Here is a 22,216-nt window from a genome sequence, read left to right on the forward strand (position 1 = left end):
CTTTATGCTAATTAGAGACTCCAATCACTGACTCCCTGAGTCAGTCTGGTGTGATTCCTGAGCACAAAGCCAGATGTAATCCCAACTCTGCCCCACAAACAAATGTAAACAGAAAAGAGGTAAATTAAGTGTATAGTTTATCCTTCTTCCTTAAAATTGGTAGGAGAACTTGAATGGATATCAAGAGGACAAAATAAGAGGTTACGTAAGAATTAACAGTAAAACCAGAACTGTAAAATGTATAGTATGTTTGGTTATAGTAATCCTATATCATGACAGGATGTTCGTCTATCTATGAAGAAGATTATAGGTATTTTTCTAACTGACTTGAATCTATTTAGCATCAAAATGACACAATGGAGGAGTTATACTGTTTCCCCTATGCCACCTATGCCATGTCAAATGTTGAAATGGTATGGATCATGAAGAAAGATCACATCTTAATTTTTTCCTCAAAACAGTCTCTTGTGTGAAAGTGACTGCCAGGCAAAATTGTACTATATTCTGTGGCTAATATATAAATCTATTCTTATGAGGAAAAAATTTAAACATTAACTTAGCTGCATTATTAAAACAGCAGTTAATGATTCTATTTTGGTGGCAAATACAAGATAATAATAGAGGACATAGTGCCCCTAATAGTTTTAGCATATTAAGAGAAACACATACAGAACTCTCAGTGTAATAGAATGCAGTTGTTATTCTTGTAAGAACTTCCAAGGAAGAAAGTAAATCTGTTTAAGATTATACATATCTTAATTTGTCACAAACTTAGGACATCTTGATAGTACAACTTTATTCTCAGTTTGACTTTATAAACCATACAATGTTTGCATAGTAACATTAAATAATACAGTTTAAAACATGAAGTATTCATAACATTAAGCTTTGTATATTATGTGGATTTTACTTTATATTATTTATATGTAATACTATCTTTCAAGAGCCATTTCCCTCAGCCCTTTAAATCTGGTGTTTTCAATACAGTAGAAAAACTGAAATGAAACTCTAGCCTATTCATGCAGATGCAGTCATTTCACCTAAAGGTCTTCCTTTGAGATCAATCAAATCAAAAAAGGAAATTCTCTGTAGTCAACAAAATATACAGTGAATGCTTCTGTTTCTTGTCAGGCAACTCAGATCTCCATATAAGAATGGCCTAAATACCCTGCTAACAGACTTCAAGAAAGGGGTGGGGGGGACAGCACGAGTGAAAAATTGTAAATAATTGCCCATTTCTGTATCAAAGTTCAAACTTCTTTCTTAAAATGGTAAACCAACTCAAACAACATTAGGGAATGTCCTTGTTTAGGGATAATTAATGGCCTTGTACTTTTCTCACTGTTTATTATGTACAGTCAAATAGGAAAAGAAAATGTTAAAAGCTCAAAGGCTACAGCGAAATGTATACAGCAGATTTATATGTGTTCAGTTTTTGTTCTGCGAGGTGGTAATTTTAATTCCACATGTTATTTCTATTTCACAGAACAAAGGAAAGCACATTTGTTACTCATGCAGCATATAGGCTTTTTTTTTCAAGAAAAGCTTTAAATTGCTTGAAATCTGTGTATCTTTACTTAATGACTCAATGATTCAAATGACTGAGTTAGTTTTGTGTTTTAAACTTAAAGTGGAGAGGTGATAAAATAATATCATTAATATTCCACAATAATTAAAAAAATCCACCACACATAAGGATGTCCAAATATACTAAAATATTTTAATATAAACAAAATACTAGAAAAATAGTATACAATATAGGGAAAGGATTAACATTATTGTTATTTCAGTAGTGGTGATAGCAATTGATGATTGAAATGGCTTGCAAAACACTGTTCTTTTCTGAAGGCAATTTTAGTAATATGAAATTTTGTATTTTGAGAAATAGGAAAAATGTAGAAAATTGTTACATAAATTGCTTTGACTAAAGTATACATTGTAACGAAGGATAATATACTGAAGTAAACAGTTATGTTAAAAATGGAGAAGTAATCATACAATTTAAGTATTTTGTTTTGTCAGCTCTACTTTTGCCTTCTTTGAGATGATGCATTTTCAATAGATAGTCCTCAATTTACAGATACAGTCAGGGGACCAATTCATATCGGCAAGTGCTTAGGTTTAATTTATTTACCTAGATGGAAAACAAGGAGAAAAAAATGATCACAGAACCCTCTTGTCATTAAGTTTCTAAATAACTGTGGATACTGTGCAGCAGAATATACTTCCCTAAATACCTCACATCTGCTGATCTGAACTTTTTCAGCTCTAGACTGAATAGATTTCAAATTTGCTCACTAATATGGTCAAGACTTAACCCTAAAAAATTGTATATGTTGGTAAAAATATCATCTTTTTGTACCCTAAATAATGATTTTTCCCACTGATTTTCCTAAAATATTTTGAAAATTTCATCCAAGCCCTGACATATATTCATTTGGTTCTATTTACTGATGATGAACATTTGTTTTTCAAGAGAAGAATTTGATTTGGATTGGTCATATAGGTAATATTTTGAAACTGAGGTATTCTTATGATTTAAAATAGAGAAAAGAATAGTGATTATTTTATTTTTCAGCTTAAAAACTAGTCTTAAAGGAAGAATTAAACTCATGTAGGTTTCCAAACTATTTTGATTAACAGATTTGGGAAATGATTCATGGTTCTAAAGTGTTGTACTTCGAAAAACAAGATTACTTGTTTGCTTTTGGAACTACTTGGTGTTTTCATGTCTTGATAAAGGGAAAAGTATCATTATCTAAGTGTTGAATTTATTATCTAGAAGAAATACTTATTATATGCTTGTTAAACTGACATTCACTTAGAACAGATGATATTTCTAGCTTTTGAGGAAATTATCAAGGCATGTCATTCCTGCTGCTACTATAAAAGAGAAACTATACTTAACAATTAATTATTTTAAAATAATTATTAATTTTTAGCATAAGGCCAAATATCTTGAACTCTAATTTTAGTCCTAACATTTATTAACAATGTGACTTTTAAAAATTTCCTTGAATGTCCTTTTTAAAAATCTATGAAATAGAAAAAATCAGAAGGAAATTATATCTGTTATTTGAACAACAAATTCACTTATGCAAAGTAATGTCACACAAAAGACATCTAATAACTATTAGACATGCATGTGGATGCTTTAGGGTCTCATCACCAAAGGGCAATGCACTAGTCTATAGCAGTAAGGGTGTTGAGATAACAATTCTCTTGAGTAATGGGACCACTTCTGGTGATACTCAGCCAACTGATCAAACTGTTCAATGTTCACCCTTACTTAATGTGATGCTACTCAGATCTTATGGTGCTAGGGATTCCACTGCTATCTCTTTGTATTGGGATCCAAGGATCAAAAATGGGCCCCTTGCATGCAAAGCATATGTTTTATCCTTTGAGTTATCTACCTAGCCCTGCATATTGATTTAATGGTGATATTTTATAACTTAATACATTACTTTTCCCACTTCACTTTTTTAACTAAGATTATAGTGCTTTTCAATAAATTTTAAGTCCTTGAGTATTAAATATAAAATTACTGAACAAGATTCTAAATATGTATGAAGTTATAGTGATTTATTTAACATATTTAAGAAGGTAGTTTTGAGTCCAATCACGTCCTATGTGCAGGCTTTATACTGATTCCTCACTGGTTCTCATAGATGCCGTTCTTGGTTCATGCTTGTTTGGTGTTTCTGTCTTTGTACGTTATGGTACTTTTGATGACCAACTAGTCTATAGCAGTAATGGCTGTTGAGATAACTCTTATATAGGGCTTACCTAGAAATCATCTCAGGTCTGGTTGGATTTGTAAGCCTTGTTCATGTTGTTACCAGTGGGGTGTGTACCTGCAGAGGTCAATACTGTAAATATCTTTGGGGGTGTAAACTCTAAATAATAATGGTACAATCTTTTGTCAAAACAATGAATCTAATCAAAGTAGATAGAGTGTTAACTAGATTTCATCTGCCTCACAGGCATTTATTGTGGTTCTTTGTGGTGAAAAATAAGTATTGGTAAAGGGAAATGTGTTTGATATTTGCATGACGGAGACTTAAACCTGAAAGCTTTGTAACTTTTCCCACAGTGATTCAATCACAATCAATCACAACAATCACAACCATCCTGTTATTTGTCGATTGCCTCGAGCAGGCCCCAGTAACATCTCCATCATCCTACCCTGGGATTTTTTTTATAAAGTGCCACATTCAAGGCTCTTTCAGAGTTAGGAGAATGAGACCCTTTATCGTTACAGGTATTTGGCATATTGGGTATGCCACGGGAAGTTTGCCAGACTCTGCCGTGTGGGTAAGGTTACATTCGGTAGCCTGCCAGTTTGTCCAAAGTAGGAATGAGATGATAAGATGATAAGCTTCTGGGAGCTGGGTTTTATAGTCTCTGAGTCTTGGCCGTTGATGGGATTACACGGCGCCACGGGGCCAGTTGGTGGAGGTGAGCCCCACCTACTGAAATTTGGAGGATCTGGGTGGAGGATGCTCAGCCCCGATCCGAGTAGGCTTGGAGATCTCAGCCCCGGGACCCGCTTGCCTTTGTTCCTCTGCTGGTACCTTCATATGTGCGGAGAGTGGTCTCAGCATGGTGGTGGCTGAACCAGAACCAGCCACCACCATGCTGAGTGATTCAATAAATAAAAAAAAGTAAAAACCAAAATCAATAAAAAATAAATAAATAAATAAATAAATAAATGTCAGTAAATACTCCTCCATATTGTGGACACTGAGGTCTCTTCAACTTCAGTAAAGTAACTGTCAAGATGTATCTGATATTCTCATAACATGTTTGTGTGTCTGAATAAGTCTAATGCAAGATTGAACTCTGGTTTCCTGTATCTAAAACTTGAATTTTACCACAGAGTCACATCCCTAGTCCCTTAACTGTATTTTTGGCACAAAAATGACTAATGGAATATTGCTTAAATTTATTGGAATCCTTAGAAAAAACTGATTTTTAAAAATAACATCTTTTAAATCTGTTTTTCTCAAAGCGAAAAGAAGGAAATAAAAATACATACATGTTTATTGGGGTGGTGTTAAGGAAGTGGAGAGTCTGCTCAAGGCTTGGACTTGATTATACTGAGGTTGGTAAAAGAAAATAGTGGGTGAAAATTCTGAATTAAAAGTTCCCTGAATTGGGGCTGGAGAGATTATATGGTGGGTAGGGCTTTTACCTTGCACATGGCGAACCCAGGTTCAATCTCCAGCATCCCAGATGGTGACCTGAGCACCACCAAGAGTAATTCCTGAGTACAAAGCTAGGAGTAACCCCTGAACATCACTGGGTGTTGTCCGAAAACAAAACACTTCTCTGAATTATTGTATAAGAAACATGAGTGCAAGAAATTATGTTTCTGTCCTGAGTGAAGTATTAGGAGAAAAAGAAAAAATAAATGTGCATTTCATCCTTCACAATCCTGTGTTCCCACGTAGGAAGGGATGGGCCAACATCTATAATGGAATAAGCATACTTCCCTTGTTTTCTTCTTACCACTATTTTCTCTTCTTCACCATAATGCACAGTGTGAGGAATCTGTTGCTATAATCTGGCCCCTGAAGAACTGAGTAGGTAAATAAATTCTAATGTATCCCAAGCAGGAAAATAGCAATCTTATCTCTTTGCCCCAGGCAAAATCTGAATCATCCTTCTAGGGCCCACTTAATTACTTTAGACTGACAGCTGTTCTTCCAGACAGGCCTATAAATGGCAGTCACTCGAAAGGGGTGTTCCGAATTCATCAACTGCAGGATTGGGAACAAATAAAAATTCTTTTTGATAATTTCACTCAAACAGAAGTTCAAGGATAGAGACCACCTCCCTCTAGATATGTTAACTATTTTTTAATGATGTTATCTGATATTTTAACAATGTGCACAGAGCAGCAGAGCCTTGAGTTTGTTGTTTAAATATCTTTGATGTCGTGTCATAACAAATTAGTTTCTAAATGTTGCCAATTTGGCAGACAAAGCTGATTATTTCCTGCAATCACACTGCATATGTGCACAAGATTATAATTAATGATCAGGGATGCCAGCCATACTTTAATAATGATCCTTCAGTGTTTAGGAGCTGATTAGAGCAACTGACATTTGTGCCCTCTATTGGGGCAGAGGCAAGAGAAAAGTGGCAGTGGATCTGGAAAGATTTATCCGTGTCAGAGAATCAATAGTTTGATGATTTACGTTATAAATTTGAAGATTTGGGGGGCACGTATTGACAACACAGTGACTGTGAATATTAGCAAAGTGTGGATGTAGCCTTCACTGAAGCAGTGCAAATCCTAATTAGATTGGAATTGGTCTTTTGGCAACTTCACAATATTTGCTTCCTCAACATACCAGAAAGTCACAGAGGACTCTGAGTAGATTAGCAATATCTTTCACAAGAATCAATGTGAATATAAAAGTGAAGATATCAAACATATTTCATCATCATGAAATAAGATTTATTAAATCTCGCTGCCCAAGATTCAGACTTTTCTACCGATCATGTTTTCTTGGCAAAAATGTTGTCAACAAGTGAATGTACTTAAGCAAAAACAACATCATCAATGATAAAATAACAATTTCACTACAAATAGAATCAATTTTAAGAAACTAATCTAAAACTTAAGGATTCCAAAATAATTAAAGTTCAAAATAATTTGACCAACAAAGGAATTTGTCATGGTGAAATTTTTTATTTCTAGCATTAAAATGAGAGTTTTATTTGCTCACTTTTAAGACTGTCTTTTATACAGTCTGAGGTAATTCTAAGAGATTCACTTTTTGAGATGCTATTTACTATGATTCTAAAATGGTTTGGATATTTATAATCCTATTATATATCATTTCAAAACAAATTTACCCTACATTTTAATGAAAGGACTGTATGATGATTTACATTCTGAAAAGAAGCATTTGGAGATAAAAACTTTTAATGATATGTAAAATTATTTTTTGCATTAAAGTCTGTTTGGGGAACTTTAGGTGTCTCTGAAACTATCTTGTGTAAAAGTATACATATGCCCTATCTTTTGCATACCAGCACATTTACCAAAAAATCAAATTCTTCATTAATAAATTTAGTATATTATTACTAGTACATTATAGGAGTGTTCCCCTTCTAGAGATATTTGTATTTTTGTAAGGTTTTAGTGTGGAAGCTGCAGTCATGATGATTAGAAAAGAGAATTTAATGTCTCAGTTGATAGTAGGAAGATGACTTTAGGCTCATAAAGAATTTTTATGAATGTACTTATTTTCAAAAGAGATGATATAGTATGTAGATTATATGAGTTCTCAGTGAATAAGGACTTTTGAAGAATACTTGAAAATTGATTCTAAGTTTATATATTTTTAGGAAGTATATAATGAGATTTCAATAACAAACAAGTTAAGGCTGGAGCTATAGACAGCAGGTAGGGTGTTTGCCTTGCATACACCCAACATGGCCGACCAGAGTTCGATTCCTCCGCCCCTCTCGGAGAGCCCGGCAAGCTACCGAGAGTATCTCGCCCGCACGGCAGAGCCTGGCAAGCTCCCCGTGATGTATTCGATATGCCAAACACAGTAACAACAAGTCTCATGATAGAGACTGGGCCCGCTCGAGCAAATCGATGAACAACGGGAGGACAGTGACAGTGACAGAAGAAAATATGCATTTATCTGTTAATCCAACTTAGGCCAATTGCTTACTAGTGTAGGAACAATATATGAAGTATTTCTGCATCTTCATTATTTAACTAGTAGGTATTTATAGATTTTTGTATATTATGTATATTATGAACTGTAGTCCTTGCTCTCATTTATCATTCATCAAATTTATCAGGGCATAAAAGAAAAAAGAAAAAGAAAATTCATACTGGACTTAAGTACAATTTAAAAGGAGGTCATAGAAACGGTTGGAGACATCTAATTGATTTTGGAAGTCAGGTATACTGAACTTGTTTGAAGGATATTCATGAAACTCTAACTTGTAACTTGGAAGTTGATGAGAGTTAAGGGAAGAGTCATTTAATTAATGAGTCACTTATTATGGAAACTGCTCTGCTCCCTCTTGTTTGTGGTCAGTCTCATACTCTTCTTCATTAGTAGTGCCCTGTATTTGTTAACTTTGTTTTCTTAACGTCCATTTCAATTTCTATTACTATCATGTACTCTGTAGAGATTTGAGCAATAGAATTATTTTAGATCATTTTAGAAATGTGGATTTTTAGCACTCAGTTCAGCCACACTAAACCAGAATCTGCATTTCAAAGACATCTCAAGTACTTCATGTTATAACAAATTTTTAAGGACAGTCGCAATACCTAAGTGTTGCTGTATTTTAAAATAATTTGGGAAGTTATAAGGATTAGGATGTCCTAACTACACTCAATAGCTGATAAGACAGTCTGGTGAATAAATGGAGATGGAATTAAAATTATTTTTTTAAGTTACCCAGGGTGGTTCCTAGGTTCACTCAAATTGAGCACTGGGATATGAGCTAATGCTACTACTGCACTTGGAACAGTAGCAGACAGAATTTAATATTATTTCTCAACACTTTATAAATTCTGATTGCCTAAGTTGCTTTATAAATTTTCATTGAGTGCAAAGTATTAGCATATCCTTTTAAACCGTGTGTAAAAATTTAATTAGGCATCATTTGAGCAACTGCTCTAGGGACTGACTTTTCCTTTCTCAATATTTCTCTTCAGATATGTTTGGTTGTATAAAATATGAAACATAGGTGTTGTTTGACTCCCTTAAGGAATACGCTATAACAACGTTTGATCAAGGATAATTGTGATGAAGTAGAATGCATTAGAAAAGAAACATGTTTTCCCTATCTGAGTATTCATCTAAAATTCCATTTGGGGAATGGAGAATGCCAATGAAATAAGGGTACTTTTTAAAATTTTTGTTGTTGTTAGTTGCTGTTGGGGTTCACATCCAGCCTTCCTCATACTTCTAGCGCTTGTCTCCGTTTTCCTGCTTAGAGTCACTAGAACTTATCCTTGAGGGCTAGGTGGAGGGAATTTTCAGTGCTGGGGATCAAATATAAGGCCTTATGTGTGTAAGTCATATGATCTTTAAGCCATATCTTTAGCTGGATTTGTTATGTTTTTACATAATTATTTATTGATTTTTTAAAAAAATCTTAAATGATAAACAGGAAAGTATTATCTATTTATGGTGTCATAAATGCTATGTTTTCAAAATAAATGGTAGATGCTTAAGAGAATAAAATGATACCTATCAGAAATTTAAGAAAATCAAAAAGATTCACTCTTTATTTTAGAGAATAATATACTATCTATCCTTGTCTATGATACTTACAGAGGGATATACAAATCTAAATTTGAATTAGAACTAGAATAATAAAGTCTCTAGTTTTCTACATATGGTTGATATAAAATTATATTCTTGTATTTTATAATTTTCTCTTACATGTGTGCTTAACTTAGATCCTTAGATTAACTTAACTTAATTTTAGGCCTACAGAATTATTGAAAAAGTAAGATTAAAAGGGGAAAACTTTCCCAATCCTTTTAGTAAGGGCTTCTGAAAAGTTCTCCTTATTTAAACAACAGAAATACTGACAAAAAGGCCAAAATAAGGCTTTTCTGAGTTTTGAAAAGAAGGAAATTTTTTCAAAATCACAAAGAGAATTTTTTCAAAAATATTTTATCTCAGTTACAATAGCAGATTTATTGTATACTTAATTTGCTTCATTTCCACCTCCTCACTAATTCTGTGGTATCCTTGAGAACCATCCCCTATCAGAGAAATCAATTCACTTATCACTTAATCACTTAATCCCCGTTATTCATCGATTTACTCGAGCGGGTGCCAGTAATGTCTCCATTCATCCCGGTTGCGTGCTAGTGTAGCCCAATGGTATCTGTTCGTTCTAGGAACATGCAGAGCCTCAAACCAATCATTCAGGGTCTTGAAGAAGTCTGACCATCTTGTAGGTGGGCGTCCACGTGATTTTTTGATGATCCCGTGGAATCCAATCAGTAATGGCTCTAGTCCAGCGGTTGTCTTTAAACTTCATTACGTGTTCAGCCCATCTGATTTTTGATGCCTTGGCAAATGAGACAGCGTCCCTGATTCTTGAGCGTTGACGAAGATCAGAACTCCGGATTCCATCTCTCATTTGAGTGAATCGTGATATTCCAAGCATAGCTCTTTCAATTCCTCTTTGAGAGACCTGAATAGTGTTCTCATCCTGTTTTCGTAGGGTCCAGGTCTCTGAGGCATATGTTAATGCAGGAATAACAGTGGAATCAAAGAGATGTGCTCGTAGCTGGAGGTTCTTTGTCCTTTTAGTTATTTCTTCAATGCTCTTGAAGAGAAATACTGGATCATATCCCAGTGGTATTTGTCAATGAGCTTTAAAAGCATACTATTGCTATTTTTTGGTGATAGTCTCATTTGGACAAATTAATGGTGATACAAGAAAATTAAAAGTGAGATATGTAAAGTGATAAGTTCATATGGTTTTGTGCAAAGTTCTAACATGTTTCTGGAAATCTGGTACACCATGCTTATGTGGAAACTATTAACATGTACAAGATGGAGTAGATGGTAAGGGAAGAGCTGAGATTAGAAAGACTTTCTCCCTCCTTTCTTGTCATCCTTGCAGACTTTTAAGTATGGGCCAAGGCAGAGTTTTAATTTTCTGGAACATTAAAGTTTTCAATGCACAAAAGATCTTTATTCCAGGCATTTATGGAAATCTGTCTCTACTCATTAATTGAACACTTATCTAGCCAATTAGATATGTCCATGTCTACACACAGCAATAAGTTGGATAATTAGTCTAGGAAAAATGCAAAATAAACAAAAGAAATTCAATAGGAACGATAACGAAAGATCCTGAATGTGGGATCTGATTTCTAGAGTTGTCATATTATGTTTTAAATATCCAATTTTCAGTAACAGTTGTGAGATACACATAGATACAGGAAAGTATGGCTTATACACAAGTAAAAATAATGAATCAATAGGAACTGTTCTTGAGAGACTTCAGTTGTTAGATTTATGAGATGCATTATTTGTCTCATGCTGACATAACACACTACAAAAAAGAAAACAATAATTTAAAATAATAAGAATTTATTATCTTAGAGTTTCGTAGGTCAGATGTCAGACATTGATCACTAGGGTAAAATCAAGGGATTAGCAGGGCTAAATTCCTTTCTGAATTCTCAAGGGAATGTTCTTTTTTCTTTTTCCTGATTATAAGGACCATTTACATTCCTAAACCAATGGTACTTTATTCCCTATTCATAACTGTCAATGAGGACTTGAGTTCTTTATATCTCTTTCATATAAAGATATATAAACACTTTATATATTTCTGGTCCTTCTTTTATTACTATTATAACATATATACCAAAGATGTTTATGTACACTACTTGATACTAAAAAAAGTATATATATGATAATAGTATTTTGCACATGTAATTAAAATGAAAGATTTTCAACTTATCCTAGGTTATCTAGTTGGCTAAATATTATGATATGAGTGTTTAAAAGCTGAGCAATTCCTGGATATAGTCAGAGAGATGCAAACATGAAATATTTAAGATAATAAATTGATAAGTTATTAGGTCAAAGTGTATGTACGTGTTGTGTGTTGTCTGTGCATAAGATTAGGGGGTAGTTGTGAAGGTACAGGGCATTGATAACAGGCTTGAATATAAGCTTTCTTATTTGAACAACTTAAATATTTACAAAATCGTATTTCTTCGATTTTCACACACAGGTGAATTCCATTAACTTTTGAGTAGCTATTTAATGCTAAAAAAATAAGAAATATAAAATTGAACAACTGATACCATGGAAAAGAAAATTCCAAGTTAGCTCTTACTTAGAGAATATTTATAGATTTTTTAGGTAAAGGTAAAGGTAAAGGCCCTCCCGTTGATCGTCGATTTGCTCGAGCGGGCCCAGTAACGTCTCCATTGGAGACTTTGTTGTTACTGTGTCTGGCATATCGAATACTCTTGGTAGCTTGCCGGGCTCTCTGAGAGGGGCGGAGGAATCAAACTCGGGTTGGCCATGTTGGCCGCTTGTAAGGCGAACGCCCTACCCGCTGTGCTATCGCTCCAGCCCATAGTTTTTTAAGCTTTGTAAAAACTTTAATGGGCTTAAAAATTGAACCCAATATTTATGTTTCTTGGATATGTAAATTGCTTCTTAGATACTTTACCACAAATATATACACACATTAAGTACTTTGCAAAGATTATATCATAGACTTACTATACTTCATGTGTATTTATTTGAACCTAAATTTCAGTCACCTAAAATTTTCCATACTTATACTAGTTTAGTTATCTGATACCTTAAATGATTTTAACATAGACAACAAATTACATAGTGAAATACTGAAAACTAAATATTGAGTCCATAGAAATCTGTTTCTATATCAGTCAAAATCTGTGAGATGGTCATGAATGGAACACAGAAATGAGAGCATTTTTATTCTCATTCTTCTGATTTTCTTTCTTAGAAAGGATGAATCTCATAAGACACATCTGTACTGATATTCAGGCAAAGAAGTATCCAAATGGCTTTCCGTAATTTGTGAAATAGGTAGACTAATTTTTTTTACTATATTTCTTACAAATTTTCCTATCTTGGAGGTGAAGTTCATTCAGCAAATGGATCACCTTTTTTCATCCAGAGCCTAAGAACTTAAGAAAGTTCCTCAACTGAATGTGTGCCCATCTCTTGTGTGAGATGAAATCTCATTGTTTTGATTTGCATCTCCCTGATAGTTAGTGATGTAGAGCATTTTTTTTTCATGTGCCTTTTGGCCATTCAAATTTATTCTTTGAGAAAGTTTCTGTTCATTTCAACCGCCCCCACCCCTTTTTTATGGGGTTGAATGTTTTTTCTTGTGAAGTTCTACCAGCGCCCTGTATTTCTTTGATATTAACGTCTTATTAGATGGGTATTAGGTGAATAACTTTTCACACTCCATGGGCTGTTTTTGTGTCTTGGTCACTGTTTCTTTTGAGATGCAGGAACTTTCTTAATGTTGGCCCATTTGTTAATCTTTGCTTTCACTTGCTTGGTCAGTGATGTTTCATCTTTGAAGATGTCTCTAGCTTCAGTTTCATGGAGGGTTTTACCTATGTTTTCTTCCATGTACCTTTTGGACTCAGGTTTGATATTGAGGTCTTTAATCCATTGTGATCTGATTTTTGGGCATGGCATTAGATAGAGGTCACATGGTGGGTTTTTTTTTGTTTGTTTTTGTTTTTGTTTTTTTTACATGCTGCTCTCCAGTTTTGCCAGCACCACTTGTTAAAGTGACTTTCCTCGCTCCACTTTATGTTTCCTGCTTCCTTATCAAAGATTAAGTGATCGTATATTTGGGGGTCTATATCAGGACCTTCAAGTTTATTCTCTTGATCTGTGGGTCAGGTCAATCTTTATTCCAATACCATACTGTTTTAAATAGTACCACTTTGTATAATGGTTTAAAGTTGGGGAAGGTAATGCCTCACATCTTCTTTTCCCCAAGAATTGCTTAGCTATTTATGGGGGTTAATCAGTACTGGTATAGATGTGGGGAGAAAGGGACTCTCATTCACTGCTGGTGGGAATGCTGACTGGTCCAGACCTTTTTGAAAAAAAAAATGCACATTCCTCAAAAAGCTAGAAATTGAGCTCCCATTTGACCCAGTAATACCACTTCTGGGAATACACACCAGTGGTCTGAAAACACACAGCAGAAACACCATCTGCACTTCTATGTTCATTGTAGTACTGTTCACGATAGTTAGAATCTGGATACAACCTGACACAGACAACTGAATAAAGAAACTATGGTACACATATACAATGTACTAAACAGCTGTAAGGAAAAATGAAGTCATAAAATTTGTCTAAGAATGGATGGACATGAAGAGTATCAGGCTGAGTGAAATAAATCAGAAGGAGAGGGACAAATATAGAATGACTGCATTCATTCTGGGATATAAGAATAGTTTGAGAATAATACCCAAGGCCAGGGATCACTCTGGACAAGAACTGAATGTTGAAAGTAGGTAAAGGGATATATATAATAACCTTTCACTATCTGCCTTGTAAACCAAGAAGCCCAAAATTTGCGTGCGTGCATGCATGCGTGTGTGACTGAGTGAGTGTGTGTGTGTGTGTGTGTGTGTGAGAGAGAGAGAGAGAGAGAGAGAGAGAGAGAGAGAGAAAGAAGGGGGGTTCACAAAGATAGAAAGATAGAGAGAAGCAAATGCCTGCTATAGAGGAACGCTGGGGTGGGGTGGGGGAATGGGGGGAAACTGGGGATACTGGTGTTTGGAAATGTTCACTGGTGGAGGGATTGATGTTGGAACATTGTATGACTGAAACCCAGTCATGATCAGTTTGTAATGCTCTATCTCACAATTATTCAATGAAAAAAAATTTTAAAAGAATCACCTCAAAATAGGGTCTCAAAGATTTTTCCCTTCAGCCTCATCTCTATTTGTACTTAAATACATATAAGGAAGCAAATGAAAATCTTATGTTGAAGTGGTCTTTCTATAAAGTAGATTACTGCTTTGAGTCTAAGCTCACTGTTTGGATACATCTTAAAGCTTGTTAAGTTCCTCACCTTACAAACTTGAACTGTGATATGTCCATTTTTATTATAATTAGAATACTCTTAATTTTGGATTTTTATCTGAATTTTAATCTTCAACTGTATGTTTTCCACAACAAATCTTAAAGTTTTGTTATTCATATTTATTGTTTATTAATGTTTTTATTAATGTTTTAAAAGTTCAGAGACTGTGACTCTTTGAAGACATTTCTGATTATTCTGGAAAAATATAGGGTTTATAAATTTTATTACTATTCTATTTCTGTCATACTGTACTGTCTTAATACATGGGATAATGCTAAATTCAGAAGCATATATTTGTGTATTTATTTTATATGGTATGTGGCATATATCTTGTGAGTGGGTACAGAATGTAGTCCCTCATTAATGCAACTCTGAATTTTCAAATTATGTAATCAAAGATCTTAGCTATGCTTAGCTAACTGAAGTTTTTACTGAATTTTAATATATGTTTTAATTTACATAAAATTATAATGGAGTTATCAAAAACAGTCTTAGGAAACATGTGGTTCCTGTGAATATGTAAAGATAAATGACTCTGGATAAATGAGGTTACAAATATATAATAGAGATTATAATTTTTGTATGATTTGGTAAACATAAACTCAATAGGCTAAACAACGGTATTATCAGATGTTTGCCCTAAATATCTAATAATTTATATTTAAAACCAGCTTAAATTTAAGTCCTTATCTTCTACACTTTTTTTTCTTCTCTTCTTAAATTTATTTATTGAATCACTGTGGGAAAAGTTACAAAGCTTTCAGGTTTGTCTCGGTCATACAATGATCAAACACCTTTCCCTTCACCAGTACTCATTTTTCACCACCAAGACCCCCAATATACCCCCTTCCCACCCTTCCCGATGCCTGTGAGGCAGATGATTTCTACTTAACTCTTCTCTACATTGATTACATTCATTATTTCGACAAAAGATGCACCATTATTGTTTAGAATTCCCCCCCCCCCAACAATCAAAATTGCTGAAAAGGCATTGTGAAGTACTTTGTTTTCTATGGCTGATTATGAGAATCATATAATGATTTTGGATTTCTGCAAAGAGCCAGATAATTACGAGACTGGTTTCTGTACATCTGGTGTTATGGCTGTACTGGAGAGCTGCTCGTGGAGGGCAACTCGTGACCTCAGTAGGGTGTGAAGGATGAGCCGGTACCGCCCCTATTCCCATGAGACTGCAGTTGCCCCATCACCACCAGTTCATACCTGGCTTTCCAATAAGCTCTGAGGCAGTGGCCACCTTGCTGCGGGGTGGGGGTAGGGGCAGGCAGAAGGGAGCAACACCATTTCCCTCCCGGGGAGGCATGGTGTCATAGTTTAAGGCATAGTACATTCTCTTTTCTGCTTCAAGCTGCTGGGCTCTGGATTAAGTCCTTTTGCCTCTAGAGCCATGGCCGTGCTGGAGAGCCACTCGTGGGGGACAACTCGTGACCTCGGTAGGGTGTGAAGGACGAGCTGGTACCATCCCCCTTCCCATGAGACTGCAGTTACCCCATCACCGCTGGCTCATACTTGGCTTTCCAATAAGCTCTGAGGCAGTGGCCATCTTGTATGTGGTCCAGATGCATTTCTGCCAAAAGCTGCTGGGATTCGAGATTTGTTTCTGTGTCTCTGGGATCATGGCCATTAAACAACTTGATCAGGAACCAGAGCGGCTGTTTGTAGGCGGTGACTCGGGGTCTCATTGGGATGGGAGGAAAGAAAAGGCTCCACATATCTTGTCACTGCAGGCCCAAACCTGACTTTCCTGTGGTCTCTGGAGGATGGTGATCACCAGTCTGCCAGGGGGAACAGGTCAAGGCAAGAAACCTATTCTCACCTGGAGTGGCCCAGCGCCAGTAACCTACTGCAGGAACGGGATGCATTTCTGCCAAAAGCCTTTGGGTTCCAAGATTCATTTCTGACTCTCTGGGATCATGGTCGTTAAGCAGTTCGATCAGGAACCAGAGAGGCAACATGCCTCCAATTATATAGCTGAGCCAGAGGTGGTTTGTGGGTGTGTCTCCCACATACCTAACTTTTGGTTGTTTACTTTCTTGGTAAACTTTGCCCCAAGTTTTTGGGGTCTGGCCAAAGGCACAGCAGTAATTTAGGGGTATCTGAAAGTCTGACGGTGCCATCAGGCTGCTGATGCACTTGCCTCACAGGTACATATTGACCTGCTGGTGGCACCATACCCCCCTTCTACACTTTAAACTCAAACAGATTTAAAGGTTTTTTAGTTTTCCAGTTCACTTTGCTGGTTTTTACTATTGTTATTATGGTCATGTAGAAACACATTTTTCTTAGAGGTTGAAATGGCACCAGGAGCTTGAAAAAAAAACAAAAACAATCAAGTGTTCGTACTTTTGTGTAACTACCCTATTCAAAATATAAAACAAACGTGTCAATTTTAATTCATTCAGTTTAGTTAAAGTTGTTACTATTACAATTTTTATAGATTAATCAGACCTCTACTTTCCTCCTAAATGTTTTCAAAGTATTTATCCTTTAAAAATAAAAACAAAACAATATTTTGGAATATCATATTTAGCCTTAAAGCTAGACAGGAAATATTTAATACTTATTTTATAACTTAACAAATACATGAGTGAGCAAATTCTTCTTGATATCAGGTAGATCAAATTTAGAGATGGGAATTGAAGACTTAGCACATTGGGATTGTGGATCATTAAAAATTTTTTTTGATTAATTCCTCTGAATCCCATGTAACTATGCAAGTCAAAAGATGGTACTTGATTTTATCCATTTAATTATTTCTGAACTACTTCTTACTACTTGAAGAGTACAAAAGGTACGAGTTAGTTTCACTCCATTAGAAGTTTATCAGAATGGTTCATATCTGTGCTAATATTTTTTCTGTAATACTTTCTAAAATATAAAATTTGACAGACTGAAAATTAATCTAGGTCTTCATTTGACAAAGGAAATACATATTTTCTTTTAAGTCATTCATAATAATGCCGGAGCGATAGCACAGCGGGTAGGGCGTTCGCCTTACAAGCGGCCAACATGGCCGACCCGAGTTCGATTCCTCCGCCCCTCTCGGAGAGCCCGGCAAGCTACCGAGAGTATTCGATATGCCAGACACAGTAACAACAAAGTCTCCAATGGAGACGTTACTGGGCCCGCTCGAGCAAATCGACGATCAACGGGAGGGCCTTTACCTTTACCTTTAAGTTGGGATCTAACATTAGTGATGAGCCTGATAGGGCTTTCTAATATTAATTTCATTCATGAGTAATCTCATTCAGTCATCCAACAAATATTATTTACTACTTAGGTGCCTTATTATGTGCTAAATAATATTTGATGAAGTAGTCTAGAGATATTTGATATTTGATTATTATTTGATCTATTGGAATTAAGGTTGAATTTAGTTTTGCATCAATGTGTCTAGGTTTGCTATTTGCCTCTTAAGGTTGGGCAGAATTCTTTGTCTTTAGATAAGAAATGTGCAATCAACAAGTAGCCTTTAATTGATGGATTAATGACTTCTATCAGAAGTATTTAATAAATTGCTTTAAAAAAGATCAGAAAAAGTTACTAAGTGTGATAGATTATATCATTGCTTTCTATTATTTGCTCTCCTGTCACAATGCATATATACCCATTTGTAACTGTGTGATTTTAATGTTTCCTTGTGTGACAATATATAACCTCACTTTGTTGGCACAGACTAGACCACTTTATTTTTGCTTTTGTCAATGGAAAGTGAATGATATGAGGCATACCACACACAATCGTGCCTGCATGGCAAAGCCTGGCAAGCTCCCCGTGACTTATTCGATGTGCCAAACACAGTAACAACAAGTCTCACGATGGAGACGTTACTGGACCCGCTTGAGCAAATCGATGAACACCGGGAGGACAGTGACAGTGATGCCAAATTCTGTTACTTCAATAGCTACTGACTATTTTGCCTTTAGCTTTCAGTTAAAATAAAAGTTATTTTCTGAGTCTGTTTATGGAATGACTCGGGTCTCTTACTTCTTAATGTGTTTTCTCTTTTTGTACTCTCCTTTCCCTAAGGGAAATAAAATTTTTCCATAAAAAAGACACATATCTCATTGTTCCTGGATAAGTAAGTCCCTGTCAGACATACAACGCCCTTTTATTTCAAAGAAGAAGTTTTAATTCATTTTAAGGAATTGATTATTACTTTGATTATTACTTTGGGCTGGAGCGATAGCACAGCGGGTAGGGTGTTCGCCTTACAAGCGGCCAACATGGCTGACCCGAGTTCGATTCCTCTGCCCCTCTCGGAGAGCCCGGCAAGCTACCGAGAGTATTCGATATGCCAGACACAGTAACAACAAAGTCTCCAATGGAGCCGTTACTGGGCCCGCTCGAGCAAATCGACGATCAACGGGAGGGCCTTTACCTTTACCTTTTTATTACTTTATAGTTACAGTGCCTTTAAACTATGCCTCGTAACCAGAGTATCCAAATACCTCAATATTACTAAATACTCCAAATAGGATCAAAACTCTTCACTAAGTAATGGTTCTTGCTCTTCCTGAAATACTGCAAATCACTTCATTTTGCTACCCCTTGGATTTTCTCTTTTTTGCATACTGAATACCTTGCCTTTTGTTTTCTTTGTTTATTCAATTTTCAACCCCAAAGCATATCTTTCGAGAGATATTTTTAAAAAATTCTGATTAGATTGCCTAAAATCTTATTTTTGACTTATTTCTTTTGATTTATTACTAATTCTATGTGTATTCATATTTTACATTATTTTCTTAGATTTTTAATTGTTTTCATTAATTGTCAACTTCCACAAAAATACAAGCATAATGAGGCTGAATGCTTTGAATCATTTATAGTTATATCACCATTTCTTAAGTCAAGGCAGGGGATAAAGTTTAAGCAAATAAGCTGAATAAATAAATAGCTGTGAAAGTATAAATTATATATGTTAGGCAAAATAATTCTCTTATTGAAAGTAAACAATATTTTGATCTGACAGAGTTGCCTTAAATACAAAATATTAGGAAATTATTTGTTCTCTGCTGATCTAGTAATTTAAAAACAACTGAATATGAATAGAAGAGATAAGTGCTCTACCCCAACAACTCACCCAACCCAACCACAATCACCCAAGTCACCACAAAAAAGAAAAAAAGAAAAGAAAATCACTACCACTACTACCACCACCAACAACCCATAACAAATAAACTGAAAAAAAAAAGATAGGTATTGCTTTGGTGGACTTATGGAGACACTCTGGAGATACCCAATTCATCCCCAGTTCAAACTGGTGACATGGTGGTGGGAAATGTACACTAGTGGAAGAAAGGGTGATGGAACCCTGTATGACTGAAACTCAACCATGAATAGCTTTGGTACTGTGTATGTGTCTTACACAGTGATTCAATAAAATAACAATAATAGAAACAGCAACAACAAAAAACTGCTCAATGTCCTCCAGGACTGTGTCCAGCAGTTTAAGGGACCATATGGTATCAGGACCTTACACATAATAGGCATGTGCTTTACTACTTGATCCTGATCCCAGTTCCCATGTATGCATTGCTAATTATGTTTTTGCTAACCCTTTATACAAATGAGCACATGCAGTTAGGAATCATGGCATTTAAACTAACAAGTTCTAAACAAGTTCCAAACCATGGATTTTATTTTTAAATAAAGAGGTACTTAAATATAGTAATTCATGTTTAATCTGATATTTGGGGGTGGGTGTAGTACACATGTAGTGCACAGACCAGAAATATTGCATTAACTATATGGTACTGAGAATCAAACTGCTATCACCACATGCAAGTCCTGAATCTGAAACCTACACTATTTCTCCAGCCTTCATATTTCATTTTAGAAGATTTTTGTAGTCATCTACTAATTTTAAGACAGGGGCAGTATAGAATAGTATATAATGCTATCTAATACCGAGTAACTGATAAGAGAATTTTATTTATTTAAATTATTATCTGCTCCAGTATGTCTTAAAGCTTTATTAATAAATCTCAGTCACTCAGTCATTGTTAGTTGGCTGGTTACTAGGAAAAGATATCCTGGAAATGTTTACTATCAGTGTAAGTTTGGCTGTAGCAGCAATTCCTGAAGGTCTTCCAATTGTGGTCACCGTGACTCTTGCCCTTGGAGTTGTGAGAATGGTGAAGAAAAGGGCCATTGTGAAAAAACTGCCTATAGTGGAGACTCTGGGCTGCTATAATGTGATTTGTTCAGATAAAACTGGAACACTGATGAGGAATGAAATGACTGTAACTCACATATTTACTTCAGATGGCCAGCATGCTGAGGTTACTGGAGTTGGCTATAATCCATTTGGGGAAGTGATTGTCGATGGTGATGTTGTTCATGGATTCTATAACCCATCTGTTAGCAGAAATGTAGAGGCTGGCTCTATATGCAATGATGCTGTAATAAGAAATAACAGTCTTATGGGGAAGCCAACAGAAGGAGCTTTAATTGCTCCTTCAATGAAGATGGGTCTTGATGGACTTCAACAGGACTATATCAGAAAAGCAGAATATCCTTTTAGCTCGGAACAAAAGTGGATGGCTGTTAAGTGTGTACATCGAACACAGCAGGACAGATCAGAGATTTGATGAGATCAGAGATCAGATGAAAGGTGCTTACGAACAGGTGATTAAGTATGGTACTGCATACCACAGTAAAGGGCAGACCGTACCACTCACTCAGATGCAGAGAAATCTTTACCAGCAAGAGAAGGCACGGATGGGCTCCACAGGGCTTAGAGTTCTTGCTTTGGCTTCTGGTCCTGAACTGGGACAGCTGATGTTCCTTGGCCTGGTGGGAATGATAGATCCTTCCAGAACTGGTGTGAAAGAAGCTGTTGCAATGCTCATTGCCTCAGGAGTGTCCATACAGAAGATCACTGGTGACTCCCAAGAAACTGCAGCCATTGCTAGTCATCTGGGATTGTATTCCAAAACTTCGCAGTCTGTTTCCAGAGAAGAACTGGATGCAATGGATGTGCAACAGCTTTCACAAATAGTACCAAAGGTTGCAGTATTTTACAGAGCAAGTCTGAGACACAAGATGAAAATCATTAAGTCTCTCCAGAAGAATGGGTGCGTTGTAGCCATGACAGGAGATGGAGTCAATGACGCAGTTGCTCTGAAGGCTGCAGACATTGGAATTGCCATGGGCCAGGCTGGCACAGATGTTTGCAAAGAGGCAGCAGACATGATCCTGGTGGATGATTATTAAGGAAAACGTTGAAAATTTTTACACTCTCATAATTCTTCAGAGCATCTTGTTTCAGTAAGAAGAATGCTTTCTGGGGTTCAGAAGACCTATCAAAAATGCACTGTAGCACTGTCATTCTGTTGTTCATCGATTTTCTTGAGTAGGCACCAGTAATGTCTCCATTGTGAGACTTATTGTAACTATTTTTGGCATATCAAATATGCCACGGGGTGCTTGCCAGGCTCTGCCATGCGGGCGGGATACTTTTGGTAACTTTCCGGGCTCCCCAAGAGGGACAGAGGAATCAAATCTGGGTCAGGTGCGTGCAAGATAAATGCCCTACCCACTGTGCTAACTATTGTTCCAT

At 35.9% G+C, this 22,216-nt stretch overlaps 1 protein-coding gene across 1 annotated transcript in view; it reads left to right on the forward strand.

The window, feature by feature from the left end:
• LOC130037265 (calcium-transporting ATPase type 2C member 1-like) overlaps positions 1 to 21,870 on the forward strand; it is a 55,816-nt gene extending 33,946 nt beyond the window's left edge. The window contains 2 exon segments of the mRNA XM_056128975.1: positions 20,644 to 21,242; positions 21,244 to 21,870. Of these exon segments, the coding sequence (XP_055984950.1) occupies positions 20,644 to 21,242; positions 21,244 to 21,870 (1,226 nt within the window).
• The last annotated feature ends 346 nt before the right edge of the window (positions 21,871 to 22,216 follow it).

This window comes from Sorex fumeus, unplaced genomic scaffold (genome assembly GCF_029834395.1).
Source record: "Sorex fumeus unplaced genomic scaffold, SorFum_2.1 ptg000006l, whole genome shotgun sequence".
In the NCBI taxonomy this organism is placed as follows: Eukaryota; Metazoa; Chordata; class Mammalia; order Eulipotyphla; family Soricidae; genus Sorex; species Sorex fumeus.